Source organism: Plectropomus leopardus, chromosome 1 (assembly GCF_008729295.1).
Source record: "Plectropomus leopardus isolate mb chromosome 1, YSFRI_Pleo_2.0, whole genome shotgun sequence".
NCBI classification, from domain to species: Eukaryota; Metazoa; Chordata; class Actinopteri; order Perciformes; family Serranidae; genus Plectropomus; species Plectropomus leopardus.
This window is the reverse complement of record NC_056463.1, coordinates 4,516,679-4,533,446: the sequence shown is the minus strand read 5'-3', so window position 1 is coordinate 4,533,446 and position 16,768 is coordinate 4,516,679. Positions and strand designations below refer to the sequence as shown.

General features: G+C 39.7%; 1 protein-coding gene across 3 annotated transcripts in view; it reads right to left on the bottom strand.

Moving 5' to 3' along the window:
• kcnq1.1 (potassium voltage-gated channel, KQT-like subfamily, member 1.1) overlaps window positions 1-1,703 on the bottom strand; it is a 68,994-nt gene extending 67,291 nt beyond the window's left edge. For all 3 annotated transcript variants that reach the window (XM_042488426.1, XM_042488421.1, XM_042488435.1), the window contains exon 1: window positions 1,220-1,703. In XM_042488426.1, the coding sequence (XP_042344360.1) occupies window positions 1,220-1,572 (353 nt within the window). In that variant the 5' untranslated portion in view covers window positions 1,573-1,703. The remainder of the gene's footprint in view (window positions 1-1,219) is intronic.
• Between the last annotated feature and the right edge of the window lie 15,065 nt (window positions 1,704-16,768).

Below are 16,768 nucleotides of genomic sequence, written 5' to 3'. Positions count from 1 at the left end.
TAAAAATTGCCAAAGATATACATATTAAAAAACCAAAAAATAGCTGGATTTTATAAAAAGAAACATGCCTTCCAAACCAGTGGTTTTCTTTAAAAAATAAATTTTAAGGAAAAAAAAGAGAAAATAAGACAAACTTTTTACATTTGTAAAGGAAAAAAATCTCTAAATTTTTTTAGACAAAAAAAGGAGAAAAGAAATCCTTTAAAAAAAAAATAAAACGTGCCTTTCAACCCTGCAACATGTTTTCTTTAAAAATTAGTGTTAAAATAAATATAAAAAACTCTCATGAGCCAAAAGTGCTTATAAAATTATTTGACATGCCTAATGGACAGACATGAAGGGAGAGACAGAACGCGTGGGGAAAACTGAGACAATTTTGTGATGAAGAATTAACAAAAACATGCAAACCGCTGTCACACGTCTATGCATATTTAAGCTACATTAAGTGGTCAGCTATAGAAAAAATATTCACTATTGTGCTACATTAATGTAATTTATTACACACAACAAATTTCCACCATTTTCATTTTTCCAAAACTTTTTACAGGCCTGGAAAATGTGATTGTGAAGTTCCATGACTTTTCCTGCCTGCCCATGAATGTGGGAACCCTGATAATGTGACATTTTCATGATATCAGAGCTTTAGCAGGTAAAATCCATCCCACACTGAATTACTTCAAGTCTTACATTCATCACTAGCTGAATTGTTTTTATTCTATAACTCCACTAAACCGGGTAGCCTCACACACCTGTCACATTGTCATAAAACACTAAATCACCCCCGCCAGGCTCAGGTTCTGTTGCTTTCACTGAATGCAAACCGTGTCTGTGTTGTAAACTGTTCTGCAAAATTAAACACTCAATGGCGCTGAAGGAAATAGCCTCCCAAATGAAATATCTGTATAATAACCCTTTAGTGCTCCTGTGAGGGCGCGTTTTCTGTGAGTTTCTCTTGTCTGTGATGAATTATACGGTGCTTTTTTAATCTGCTATGGCTCGACTTAAATATCCTTATAATATTCCTAAAGGGACCTTCAGTTGTGTTGTGATATCTGTGCAGCATCTTTCTAAAATTCACAGGATTAACAGTTCTTTGTAGTGGAGGCTTCCAAGGCTCTACATGCGCAATTAACTCCCTGTTTAATTAGGATCTTAGAGTTGCAATTATACCCTTGAATACCCCATGGATCAGGATGATTATGGAAATAAAAAAACTCACACTGTGAAGTGATACACGAAGCATTTCCAGCCAGACGGCCTTTCCAGAAAGTTATACACGCGTCCTTGGATGTAGGCGCGGGTGAGGACGGGACGGACCCCGGTGCTGTACACCGACATCCGCACAGACATCCGGGGGTGAGATAAGTACGGGTGGAGGTGAACCATTGGCACGTCTGTGGAAGTGTTACCGTCCTCTGGCATTTTGTCTCTTTCTGGAAAAGTGTCCACAGGTGTCCCCGCTTCAGGCGCGCTAAACGTGGTTTCCGACAGCTCCAAATCCGGTGGTCTGTTTACACGTGCCACCCCAGAAGACCTCCGCCTGTCCCCTTCATAGGGGGCGGAATTAGACATTGTCGCTTCCCGTTATTCGGTAACTTTTTTTATATCTCGGTCACTGACTCACACAGACAAAATAATTCGCCCATGTGCGGTTACCGTCTGCTGTGCGCCTGTTCTCACCAGGGCGCATAAAAGTGCAACATAAACCGAGTTATTAATGCTCTAGATCACCAGGACGGTGTTTCTTTAATTAACTTTACAGCTCTCTGGGTTGTTGAGGTTATAGCGAGTCTCAGCCCTGAATGAAAGTCCCCTACCTCTTTCTGAACACTTATCAGCCTGGAGAGCTGTGGGCGCCAGGCGGTGCGCTGCGAGTCGCCAGCTGTTCAGACATTTTACTGTTTTGCAAAACTGCTCCAAAGCAATCTGCAGCTGATGAACTCCATCCCAGGATCTGTGTGGGAAAATACAGCACATTAACTTTGCCACCCCCCCATCCCAAAAAAACAAGGACTTCTCACACAAAATGCAAACACAGAATATTTTTTGCAAACCCATAAACACAAATGGTACGTGGCTTATAGCCAATAAATGGTGAAATAGTCAAAAAGATGTGGGAATGATTAGATGGATTTGAGTTGATTTGCATTCATGCTGACAGATGGCAACTGGATACATGCAGAATTACAGCAAAACTACATCTATAATAATAAAGTACATAAAATCATTTATCAAAACTGTACTCACATCATACACTTTCATACCACCGTGCATATAAAAAGCCATTAAAACAGCAATATAAAGCCAAATACTTATTACTTATACTTACTTATTACTTAATACTTGTTGATTTATTTGTTTCTCTTTTTTGGCTTTTTTTTTGGCTGTTTTTTATTCAAACAAGACATAAGAAGAACAAAAACGCAGGACAAACTATATACAACTATATAAAAGGGGCTCCAAAGCAAAGTATCAAACAAACATATTTAAAGTTTCACAGATGTCCAGTGTTTTCTCAGCTTTGCCATCTTTCAGTCGGTGTAATGTCTGGATATAATGTCCTATTCCTGTTTTGAATAATTGTATTTTTTGTTTTGTTTGAGCCCATTTGCAATTATAAATGTAATATTTTCCATAAAAACAAATAGATTCATTTTAATTTATTCATTTCTTCCTGACCAACAACTCAATTTCTAATCATACAAAAACATATTATATCTCTTTTTTTTTAACTGTGTGATTGCTGCAGGCAGGATGATGTTGCATGTGTGAATGTTTACGTGCACAAATGCATAAAAGCACGCACATGCCTCAGGGTTACCTGTGAAATGTGTTCTCTTGCATCACACTCACGCACATAATGACGCTACAGGTAAAGGCCTAACCCGCATGTAAACAACAGGTAGACCCAAACTGAAATCACAGCATTAGACCTGCAATCATTGCTTGACCGATTAACCGATGTTTTAAACATCAATAAGACGTTTAAGTCTTTTATAAGTCGGCATGTGTTGTAAAATGACAATTATGAGCTTAAAAAAGAATCACACACTAAATAACTATTTGCAGGTCTTCTTAGTTGCCTACTCACCATGTGTTAGCCTGAATTCGTGAAGACAGCTTCCGCCTGCCTCCATATGAACAACAAACGCGAATATTCTTCATGAATTTATCGCAGGGTCCGCGTTCAACAAGAGAAAAACTATATTAAAAAAAACGCTGTTTACAACCTCTCACGCATGTCCTGCTGTATATTCCAACTGTCGTTTATCCAGCGGTATACTCGGTGCTGCCCAGACACCTGCATTTTTGCGAAAATGTCACTTTTTAAAACACTTCCGCATACAAGTAGCACGCAGAATACCACGCAGGTGCGTTCAAGCGCATGCGCGTGCACAGGTACGTTACTCGGCCGTGCATAAGGATGTATAGATAAATAGATAGATGTTTAAAATCTTTATGTTTTGGCAAAAAGCGCAGTAGGACACTTCATCATTGAAACCTGGAAAATCCTGGAAGAGTTGTTTAAAAGTTTGTTACCAAACGTTTTTATATAACTTTGATTTTTTAATAGCTCTCCCATTTACGTAAATGCATGAAGAATGTTCTTTTCAGATTTTCACAAATGGTCATTTTGTGGTTGAGGTATTCTTTTAACGCCCAGATTTGACATTTTTACCACATGGTCAAAACATGAATACTATTTACAGTCGGGGATGTAAATATAGTTATAGAGATATAAATATATATAGTTGGTTTCTCTTTAAAGGAAACCATTTATTTTATATATCCCTTCAAAAAGCCAAAACATCTCTGTCACAGTTTTCTTTTTGTTTTATGCTTGTTTGTTGTTTTGTAAAACAATCAGTAAAAAACAAACAATGGAATTAAACAAATCATTTCTTAATTTGTATGTTTTGGGTTTTTTTGTCATACAGACATATAATGATGATTGCTGAGTAATAGGCTATGTTGATACAAGTTGAACAATATGTGCACAAAAGGATGCACTAGAGCCCATCATTATAGTGTGCACTGGGACTCTTTGTAACTACCTTATGCCACTGTTTACAGATACTTGTATGAAACATAGACTCCAATAATACCTGGACACTGTACCAAAGATGCTGCCAATTCATTCCAGTGGAGCTGCTTGCCTGGCGCATTCGCCAAGAAAAGTCTCTAAAGGTTTCCAGGTTTACTTCCGCTGTATGCAGCCCACTGAATCTGCGCAGTAGACTTTCTTCCGTTGGCTAGACTTAACATTGTGATGATGTTTTTAAATCTCTTTGCTCAGCTAGACTCTAGAGTCATAATTGACCTTGTTTGCAGTTCCTGTCAACAGTTTTACAGACGTCCCTTTACATTTGTGGCATGCTGGAGAAATGGCTGCGAGGCTGAGGAGCTTTCCTATGGGCTTGGTATGAGTACTGGGGTATGATGCAAGAGCTTTTCACAGTTTTACTACACAATTTACAGGTAACTTTGAGGTATAAAAGTGCATTTTCTGCTACTGCTCTAGTATTGTGAATGTAAACATTCACACACGCATAAATGCCTGTAGATACATACAAAATACAAATGGTCGTTTTGCATGAAGTATTCCAATTAAAGGGGCTCTATGCAAAATGCAAAATTCAGAAGGCATGAGTTGTTGGCAAATGGTTCTCATATCCTGTTCTTGGTCTGTAATCGTCAAATACTGTTGCTCTCAGCATACGAGCCCGATGCCAAAAGCCATCTTTCACATTTGCATGACACGCTGCTAGATGGCATCAGTGGAAAACACAGCCGGACGGAACCAGTCATGGTGTTATTATATGCCAGCAGACCGCCGGACAGCACCTACCGCAGAAACATGATACGCAGACGGGCAAAACACTTGAGAATACGGCTAGACGGAACCTGTTGAGGTTGAAACGCTGCTGGTAAGGACATAATATAAGAAGTGTGAGGAGACCTATAGGGCACTTTGAAAGGGGCAGTGGATGGGTTCAACAAACCCTGGGCTTTCAGGAGTCTGGTGTTTGCTTCCCATCTGAATGTGATGTTTATTTTCGACACCTTACATGTGCCTCCTTCCCCTTATTCTAACCATTTGTACAGGACTGTGCCTTTGTTGACGACGTGGCGTTGGTTGCCATGTGCTTTTTTTGCCTAAACGTAACCACATACAGTGTCATCCCACCATGTGCATTTGTTGAAATTACGGTTGCATCATCCTGGAGCATAAATTGCATGCGCAGAAGGATAGAGCATAATATGTAGATGCGGAAGTCCACTGCAAAGCGGCAACATGTGACGACTTGGGGATAAGAACACATGGGTTCGTGTATAGAATTCCCCCCATTGTTTGAGATGACACAGACTGTGAATGGTTTTCCCTCATTAAACTGTCAGTTGGAAATATAAGTTAGAAGTGACACTCATTGTGAGAAAGTCTCTGGCATGTTTGGAAGCTATACCCAGTTCTCCTCTACATACTTGTCACCAGCAGCACTCAGATGTGCAACGGCTGAGACTGTAAATGGAGCAGCTCTGCAGTGGATGCATATAGGATTTTAACTTCAAGTGTCTCACCTAAAAAAGTTTCCGATCTCCAATTTTCCTCCACTGCTCAAAATAAGAAGAAGAAAAGAAACACATGAATGATAGATCATATTACCATTATTACACACCTAAATTATAGTAATACATGTTACAGCCCTAAAATCATGCCTGACGTGTGATTTATTACAGTTTGAAAGTAACTTAATCAACACTACTGTTGGTTTAATCCAAGGAAACTCTGGGGACACATGCAGCTTAGTTTGACAAGGTTACAACATAGATTTTTTTTTTTTTTGCTGTGACCTTGGCCATGCTAGAAGAAACAAGCTTGCTGCAGTAGACTTTAATAGGAGTCGAGTGGCATTCATGTGATGACAGGATCTGTTGCCAAGTAGACATTAAACTCAAGTCAAGATAGCTGTGGCCTCACATAACATTTAAGTTGTTGTGAATACACAAAGGACATTTGTCTTGAAGGTCACCATGCTCCAATATTTGATTGTATGTCAAAAAATTAAACATTTAATTTCTTAGCACTTGTCAAATTCAAAAACTTTCATGTTAATGCTTAGAGATTAAATGATTCAGGCCAATCGCCAGACTAAAATGTTGGTATTATATGTTCCTGCAAGTGCAAACGACTGATATGTTTGTGACTTTCATACATATCATAGTTTAGATTTTGTGTATATGAGCTGAGTTTTTCATCAGGAGGAGGGGATGGTTGATAATGACATCAAGGTGAGATATTGACCAAGAAGCAGGCAGCAGTAGACGACTGTTTAAGACCTAAAAACAACTCAACTGGTTATTTTCAAAAGTTCAGGATATTACCTGTCTTTCTCGTAGCAAACAAACTCTGTAATTTAAATCCAGACATGATGTTTTCCTACCCCTAACCAAGTGCCGTTTGCACATAAACCTAACCACACATTAACCACAGTGTTTTCACAACATAAAACTGATATGTCTAAATATAAAGTTTCAACATATCCGCTACATATGAGGCATACAAATGTAACATATCTATGAATTGCACTGCAGAAACGCAAAAAGTCAGGATTTTTTTTTTTCTGGTGATTAAGTTGAATTATTACTTGATACTCGGCTGTCACAAAAGTAACAAGCAACTATATTCATAATTAATTAATCGTTTGGGATAGAGTTCATTAAAGTAAAAATGTCAAAGACTCACTTGTAAGACAATTTTTAAATATAGATTTTTGTTGGTTTTCTGAGTCTTCTTTTATTGTATACTGAAAACCTTTGTGTTTTGGACAGTTTACTCAAGTGGTTGCCAACATTTTTCATGTCAAAAAAATTAATACGGAGGCGATGTTAGATGGGGATTGGATGTATGTAAAAAGCGTAGATATTTTTATGCCCATATATAAAACTTCAGATGCTGTTCAGTTAGGTACTTTGTGGCAATTAGCAGACACACTCAAGTTAACAAGCACTTGAGCAACACTTCAGTGGCAACTAGGCAATATCACTGTTGTGTTGTGACTCGCAGTGTGAATACAGCATGACTTGGGTGCTGCATGCTGAGTCAGTGGTGAGAAACACAAGGCACAGACTGAACCATCTTAATGCTTGAGAAAATTCCAGGTATCTCCTCAAATACTGAGGAAAATGTACTCCTGCACCATCGAGAGCATCTTGACAGGGAAATTACTGCCTAGTACAGAAACAGCACTGAACAGGACTGCAGGGCCCTGCAAATAGTGGTTCGTTCATCTGTGCATGCTATCGGCGCTGCTTCACCCTGCATAAAGGATGTTTACAGCGGACATTGCAAAAATAAGGCCAGGAGAATCATTAAAGATCCCCACAAACCAGATAATGACCTTTTCTGAGAGGAAGAAGGTACCAATTACACCTGACCAGCACTGAGAGGCTCAGGGGGAGCTTCTGCCCTCAGGCTACAAGGATCCTAAATGAAGACACCTCCTGACTGCCCAGTCCTATATTCACCATTACAGTCCTTTATTTAATGCACACATTAAAGGCAACAAACAGGATTACAGTTTACTTTAATTGTATCTTATTTAAAGGGATAGTTCACCCAAAAATGAAATTTCAGTCATTATCTGCTCACTCTAATGCCGATGAAAAGTCAGGTCACGTTCACAAAATACTGCTGAAGTTTAACGGGGAAAAGGTGTTGCACTCATCTCCCAAACAATTGAAGCAAACAGTGAGCAGGAACACTGAATAATACATATTAAAACCACAAAATGTTTCCATACTGCTTGTATGTTTTTAGCCTTGTTGTCGCCTGTAGCCTTTAGGCAAGGCAGCTTGAAATTCTCCTGAACTGCGAGGACTGTTCAGCATTAGATTCAGCCTCACTGGTGATGGTAAAGAGCCCACTTATTAAGAGGATGATAAAATATCTTCATATTTTCGCAGAACCGAAGACTGATTTTGAATTAGATTCAAAGTGCTTTACAAAGTAATAAAATATAAAAACATAATGAAAGATACAGATTTACAATAAAGGAGAAAAAGATCAGATATAGAAGGTAAAATCAATTACTAAATGATTAAAAAAAATCACTATCGAAAATAGTAAAAGTGCAGACAAGAGGTGCAAAGATAAAAAGATCATTTAAAATGATTTAAAATCGAATTTAAAAATAAGTTATCAGTCATTAGTGGAGTAGGCAGTGCAAAAAAGGAATGTTTTTAGCTTTGACTCAAAAGTGGTCAGAGTCTGGGCTTGTTGAACCTCATCTGAGAGGTTAGGTTTAGCTTCTAGTGTTGGAGCCGCATTCACGTATTTGCGCTTGTGTGACACCATTGAGAGCTTTCAGTATCTGCACGCCAGTGTTAACATGCTACCTGGAAGCCTTCGCCACACACAATAGTTTTAAATCCAACAAAGGGACTTGTTGTTTGCTAACTCCAGAAGTCTCTCTCTGTGTAGGGGAGGCTTCCAGGTAGCATGTAAACACTGGCGTCAATACCTCAAGCGCATGCATACATGAATACGGTTCCTACTCTCTGAGCTCAAGGCGACGAGCTACAACAAGACTAAAAACATGACTTTAGTGACTTTTTCAATACAACTTGACACGTCAGAGCTTTAGGACACTTGGATTGCTTTGGATGAGCAGTATGGAGACATTTTGTGGTTTTCTTATGTATTTTTTTAATGTTTGAATACTGGTCACCATTTGCTAAAATTGTTTGGGAAATGAGTGTAACATCTTTCCTTGTGAAACTCCAGCAGGGTGTTGTGGACTAAAAAATTTCACCTGACTTTCCATCAGGGTGAGTAGATAATGACTGAATTTTAATTTTTGGGTGAATTGTCCTTTTTATTTAATGTGAAAAATAAAGTTATTGAAGTCTTTTTATATAAAAGAGCAGATTCTACATGTATGTTGTTGCACAAAAGACGAAAACTGGTGAGATTTTGCAAACGTCCATCAAACCACAGATGGACATTTTTCCCTCCAGTCAGAACAGGTATTATATGTCTATTTGATCATTTCTACCCTCCACTCCACGCTTCACCTTCTGTATAACATTCATGTTACATCATCTTTTACTCATTCTCCCATGAGTGAATAATATTACACATTTGAACCCATGTCCAACAAGTAATTTGGAAGACTCACTTCACCCTAAAGAAGAAAACGCCTCCTGCTGAAATTGACACCGGAGGGCAGTCAGAAATCTATTGGAGTCTGGTGTCATTCATTGCAATAAGGTTGAAGAAGTGTAGAAGCTCATCTCTCTCCACGAGGCCACATGAATCAAGCCGTTTTTTTATTAACTGTTATTTACCCAGACTGATCCAGATGAGATTAAGGGATTCTTTATTTCCGAGGCTGCAGCTGATACAGCAGTGACGCCTAATCCAGTTTGCAAGAGGAAACAAACAATAATATTCCGTTGTAATTAATTGATGGTTTCAAATAAAGCAAGCCAGAGAGAAAAAGAAAGAGTGAGAAGGAGAGAAGATAGTATCGTAAAAATTACAACTGGAATATCAACTGTTTCCATGGTGTCATAAAAGGCTTTGAACTCATAGGCGGCTGGTTACATAAGGTTGAAACATTTCTGCAGGGTACTCCACAAACAGCCTTTCCAAACAGGCTCTGTCCAAGCGTTCAGGGCAGTCAGTAGAAATTAGTCATGGGATCTCAGACTGTATTGTCCTCCATATTTATGAGTAATATAAACACATAAAGGGAAGGAGAGCTATCCCTCGATGGCCGTATAAACAAATTATCAGTGACTAAGCCTATTCATGTAAAGACATGGCTAATCAAGCCACGGCGTATAATGCGTGAAGATGGTTTTACATTTTGTGATATAACCCAATTAATAATGATTGAGAGTCTCCTGCATGCGCGTCAGTGGGTTGAGGCTGTTGTACATACATTCGCTGTGGCCCAATTCAGGAGCTGCATCCTTTGAAGTCTGTGTTTCTAGACCAAATATGACAAGGCTGTCCCCGTCCAAAGGCTCCTCTGAATGCAGCCTGAGAAATGGGTCCTGCTTTTGCAAGAATTTGAAGGACACAATTGGTGTATCCTTCATGACCCTCGTTCTACGTGTAGTTACTTGAAGCTAAAACACTCTGCAGACTGAAAAACAAAGAGTTGACTGTCATCGACTCCCGGTTTGAGACACTCTCGGTGCACAGCATTGTCTTGCTTTGGCTCGCGTCAGCTGGAAAATAGAACTGTGTCCCATTTTTTTTCTTCTGTGTTATGTTGCAGTCATATGACTAGCCAATCACAGACCACCCTGAAACAAAGCAGTTGTTTTTTAAAATGCAAATGTCTGCACAGACGTCCCCAGTTCTATTACACGCTAGTCACTTGTACAATCCAAAGCCTCCTGTAAATGTACAATGTTGCTCATTTGTTAAGTGTTTGAGTGAAAATGCATCAAAAGATCTGGCCCAAGTAAAAAAAAAAAAAAAAAATCCACTGAAATGTGCAAACATTATTACGATCAAAATCCAGCTCTTAAAAAAGACACAAAGGTGAATTATTATCATTATTTATTATTGTTATTATGAGAATTATTATTGTTGAGTCTCATTCTCAGGTCGTTAAATTCTGACACCTTAAGTTGGCTGTTCGGTCCAACTACCAACCCAAGGCTGTTGAAATTTGCAAAACTTTCTCGTCCCAACTCATCACATGGTGCGGCTTTGTCAGTGACCGTCCATGTTTTCTTGGGACATTTTAGGTATCCTTCTGCGTGAACTGTTTACACTTACCATGATGTCAACAAATGCACATGGTGAGATGATGCAGCATGTTGTTATGTTTACACAACATGAGCACATGGCAACCAACACAGACCATCATAATGGTTAGATTAAGCAAAGAAGTCACAGATGGTTAGGTTTAGGCAAAAGAGGCACATGGTGAGGTGTAGGAAAAAAAACCCTCACATCCACACTGGAAGCGGTGAGTCAGTCTGAGAACAGGCTGGCATTTGACAACCATGAACTGAGACTCAAAAATCGACAATCTTTCCCCAGAATTAATCACAGCACCTTTTACTACATCCAGCAATTACTATCACAACCTTGTAATATTGCAACTTTGTGACTGAATAGCTACATTATTTACTTTGATTAGATTGTGTAAAACCAAACAAACATCCTCCCATCCAAAAAAAAATGGGCTAACATGAACAGGATGTCAGGCTGAATGAATTTTGAATATCTGTAATTACTGTGGCCTGCCAAATGTCTATTATGTTAACACAAACCATTATTATTCATCACCCCCTTGATTTATAGCAGATATTTCAAGAAACAGATTCAGCAAAGAGCTGTGAATACTGCACAATAATCTTGGTCCATCCTGACTCGATAGCATCACATGTTCCCTGCAGATTTTTCAATCTGCTGTAACTCGGCCCTAAGGCTCTCTGTTGGGTTTAAAATCCAGCGACTGGGGAGGCCATTGGAGTAAACGTAAGTCACTGTCGTGCTGCATTTTCCTCACAGAAGTATTCATTTGGAAAAGGGTAAACGGAGGCCATGGGGAGAAGCTCCTGGTTAGCAACAATGCAAAGTTATGCAGCTGTATTCAGGACACTGATATAGCACACAAAACACATAACGTTTCATCTGCTGTATAGCAAACATGGCCAAAAATCACACTTGTTTCTGACAGCTATATTTAATCCAGCGCAAGCACTACATACTCTGAATACGTTTAGAATTAGTGCATAATATGCGATTGAGACACAGCGGAGGAGAAGACAACCAGCTGTGCAGGAAGTCAGGCTCAAGGTAAAACACAGCGAGGGTGGCTGGTGGACAGGTGGGAAATGTCAGCATCTGAAAAGAAGACATAAACACACACACAAAGGGAGGTAGGGGACGAGACTGACGCAGGAGCAGCTGTGACAAACACAAAACTTGTAACCGAGTCGTCGGAACTAAAGCGATAATTGCAACCTCAGGCATCGTGTGTGCAGATAAACATTCGGCACGTCTGCATGTATTGTGGGCTGTTTTTGACATTTTTTTGCCTTTCACGCTGGTGATAGCCGAGGCCGAGGCATTATGATTCAACATGTTCTCATCCAAGTCGTCACGTACGTATTACTGCTTTGCAGTTCTGCGTGTACATATTACGTTCTAGGTTTTCTTCAGCGTCTTCTGGTGACGTTCCAGGATGACACCATCGTGATGTCAACAAAAGCCCACCCTACGGGGACCTTAATGCGACAGTGTTGATTTTACTGTTATGGTATTGTAGAAGCCAGAAGGTAGAAGGTAGAAGGTAGGTTTATTAGTCATTTTTTAAACAAAAAAATTAAATATACTCTCGGTCCAAGACAGGTCAGCCTTGCCCTGATGCCGGCTCTCCTCCCTCTCTTTATCCCATGCTTTCGGTTTAGTTTCTCCCCTCTGATCTGACTGTCTGCTCGGCATGTGCCGTTGGTGGGGACCCTCTCGCAGTCTGCTGCATTCAGTCCAAAGCCCACACAACTTTTCTCGATGTTGATAAGTGCTTTTCTATTGTAGAAAATTCAACACAATTGTAATTGTTTTGCAATTGTTATGCAAAAACACTTTTCTGGCCATTATTCAACGCCATACCTCAGGAACAGAAGGGGATACATTTGGTCAGATACTGAATTGGTAACACTAATCTTAAAAACTGTGCTGATTGTATGGATCTTCTATAAACCATCCATGTTTTCAAAGACGTGGATGTAAACTTAAAGTGTAAGTTCACTTGTGCACGGAGGCGTACACTAGCAAGACAGTAATTCTAGTTTTCCATATGCCAATGCTCAGAGTAGCCTTTTACATTATTTAAATACTTTGAAATTACAGATTAACTTCCTTTAAATGATTTCCAGTTTAAAGTTTTAAAGTCTAAATTAGGCAAATGCAGTATTTGTTTATGTATGGCTTCAAGCAATATGTTTGTATTGCAACCCTTTCCCCTGCTGCACTTTTGCATGTTTTTGCATATGTAAATTTTAAATGTACAGCCATTTCAGCCACAAAGTCAATTTTAGTCTCTGGAGACTCTAAGACTATCCCTGTGAAATAAAGCTTTTTAAAAGTTGCTCTTAATATTTATAGCTCTCACAAAGTTTGTTTGCATGTTGTTTGGACATTAATTCAAACCACGAACGCCTGCAAATTGCTAAGCATTTGTAGAATAGGATGCACAGCACATATACTGTACCTTTCTCTGACTTCCAGAACATCTGAATATTGTTTTTAAGGGCAAGAACTTGCAGCGCAGGAACAATAAATATTGATTTACTGGCCTCTGAGCCCATTATACGGATATTTTCAGTTCCCAAATAGCCATTTCAGAAACTAATGATACCTTTGTTTTCTTTAACTGTACCTTTAAGGGACTGAAAATGTATAAGCAGTTAACGTGTCGATACAGAACACAACTAGAGCCCATCTTTGTGCCTGATTTAGCTGAAGGAATTCAAAAGGCATGATTCAAACATTCTTCCCTTGAAATCCAACCTGAAGAACAGCCTGTATCTTCGCCACAGCTGGAGACTTGGTAGTGGTAAACCCATAGTCCATGCTGATATGTTGTCTCATCTAGTTAGCATGCTGTGTCTCAGAAAGCAGATTACCGCTTTTCTCCAGCCCTCTGAAATGCACAAAGGGGAGCAGTTTCTGTTCAAAATAGTAACTCAACTTGCTTGTTGTGTTGGCCCAGCTCCCTGAAAGCCCCCTCAGGCAAAGATTTTAGCACTTAACACTACTCTGTGCTACAGGTTATTTCTGAATCAGTTTCCTTGTCACTCAAATGCCAGGAGTTAAACGTAATTGCTGCTGTTGTGTCCTCGGGGTGCTTGTGCTCCCCATGCCGCGTGTCGCTGTGTGGCCTGGCGAGAGACAGTGAGGGCAGCCTGCATTATGATACTGTCAGCAGGGGAGATGGAGCTGTGGAAGCATATCGTTAAAGCTAATTTGATTTTCTGTAGGACTGCACGTACAATTGAATTTGACAGGTATAGTTGCTAGGCAGTCACAATGTGGGTCAGCTTAAAGGAAACAGCTGCGGATATCTGATATTGTTCATATTGTCAACAAATGTCATGGAAAGACCAAAAACCCCAATAACTGAGTGTGTAACCATGGGATACTCAACTTTCTGTGCTTGGGAGCCACTTTTGCAAAATGACAGGAGGTCAGGCCACATTTCTATAATTTTGGGGATGTTTCTTTGGATTTTAGAAAGCTTTAAGATTCGAGGAAAATTATAGGATTTTAGGACATTTCTGCATTTTAGGACTTTTATAGGATTTTAGGACATTTCTAGGATTTTAGGACATGTCTAGAATTGTAGGACATTTCTAGGATCTGGGGGCTTTTCTAGGATTATAGGACATTAGGGGCTGAGCTGGGACCTGTGTCGGGGGGTGCTGGGATCCTCCACTGCCACTTTTTTTTTTTTTTGATAAACAAGCACTACTTTGATACTGTTTTATGCACTCTGGCGCCTTATGTATACTAAAAGTGCAAAAACAATTCCCGGTATGTATCTCTTTATTTTTATTGTGAATTAGAAAATGGCTCATGGTAAACACAAAGATGAGCCACAGTGTTGCACTGGGTGCCATGTTCCTTCATTATGATGAACATGAGTACTGCAGTTTATTTTGACTCAGTCCCACATTCACCATCCTGCTGCTGTAAACACTCATTAGAGCATTGTATCTGAATTAATCCACAGCCGAAAATAGTCCCCGCCAAATGCTGTATTTACTCCTGTCCAATTAACATCTGGAAAACACTACAGTGCCCAACTTCTAGCAAAGTATTCAGCCCTTTCAATATGTAAAACTGTGTTTTGGTTACTCATTTTTAAGGATGTACATCTTCATTAGGAACAAAGGGGCTTTGGGCTGCTAGAGACAGAGTGGATAAGTCTCTAAGAGAGAGAGTTGGACTAAAGCATTGTTAGTTTTGGTCTTTTTATGTGACTATATGACAAAGAAATATACAGTACTGTGAGAAAGATTTGTTGTTTTAGCAAATTTGTTATAAGGATTTATTCATATTTATTTCTCAGTTTCTTCATTAAGATACAAAGAATACACAGAACAACACCCTATTTAGTGTAAAACATGGAAGTGTACAACCATAATAAAAGGTAGCTCAAACAATCAATATGTTGAGCTTTGGACATGTCTTGAATGCAACCTGGTGTAAATACATCGGAAGATTAGTATTGTAAATTTCATACTGTCTGCCAAAGAAATGCTTAGTGGAAAGGAAGGTCAAACTAAATAGCTGCAACTTTAGCCTGTTGAAGTTGTTTTATTCTGAAATATTTGCATTTTTAATAGTGTATACATATTTTCTGTATGTCCTGGTTGTAATTAAGTAAAGAGGCTACAGAGAAAAACATACGTATATGATCTTATAACCTTGCTAAAATAACAAAGTTTGAGGTGATGAAAGATTTTTGCACAGTACTGTAGAGTAATAATATCAGACTTTAATGAGCATAATAAAAGTGGTCCTTTAATGGGAATAATAAAATTGTTTCCCATAATGTAACCGAAATCTCTATGACAACAAGCACATTTCTAGTACCTCTCTCAGTGTGCAGAAACTGTCACAACATACTGTCATAAATTCATATTTGTGGTCTACAGAGATGCTGCGGCCATCAAATCATTTTTCAGAAGTAAGGGGCATGCTTGTGTAGAACAGACCATGCAAAACCCCCATCATCATCTTTTTAAAATATTTTTTCAAGTAAAAATCTAATGCAAACATGTCTATTGACAATGAAATCCCCACTCATATTGCAATATCTGTCACAGTCTGCTCTGCTGTGGGATTTTTTCCACTTACTCCACCCCCACCTCTCTCCACCCGGCCGGTCCTCATCAGCCTCATCACCTCCACCTGGTGCTCCCAGCTGCTCTTCATCTCCAATCAATCCAGTATTCAAGCAGCAGCCTCACTCCAATCACTCACTCTTTTCCAGATTGTCTTCGCTTCCATGCTTCACCTTCCAGCTCTCACTCTCAGACTGTTTTCTTGGTTTCGACTTGGCTTGTCACTGGCTACCTCTCCTCGTCTCTGCCCTTGTAAACCTAACAGCCTTCTGTCTCAGACTGTACGGTGTTCGACTGCTTCGGCTCCGTCGAGAGAGAACACCGTTCTTCCGGCCGTCTTCAGAGCCTCCTGTGGTACGATACATCTCCATGTGAGTGCCCACGGGTCTTCATTGTTCTGATGGTGCATCGATTCCCTGCCTGTCCTCGCTGATCCCGCTACCTGCTCCTACTGGATTTGTCTGCTCCGCAGCCTTCCTGCCTGATACCAACTCTGCTTCCTCCTTGACCACGAGCCCTGCATGCCCCTCTCTGGATTCCCCACTTTTCTCACAAGCTCCCTGCTGGAAATGTTTCTGTAACTTACCTGATACATTCACCTGCCAGTCCGCTCCATGTTCAGTTTCCCCACTCTAACTTGTACTATTACCTGTGAACATGAGCTCACTCCAGTCTCTCTACGAACTCTGCTGACCCTTGAACTCTGCTCCACCCCAGAACTGATAACTATCCCTTCTAACCTGTAACCTGATCATACCTTCGCTCCATTCAACCTGCCAAAAGATTAAAGAAAGGTCACCACCAACTACTCACCTGCTCTGTTGTGCTGCAATTGGGTCCTACAACACCCCGTTACAATATCTGTCAAAATAATCACAGCATCATA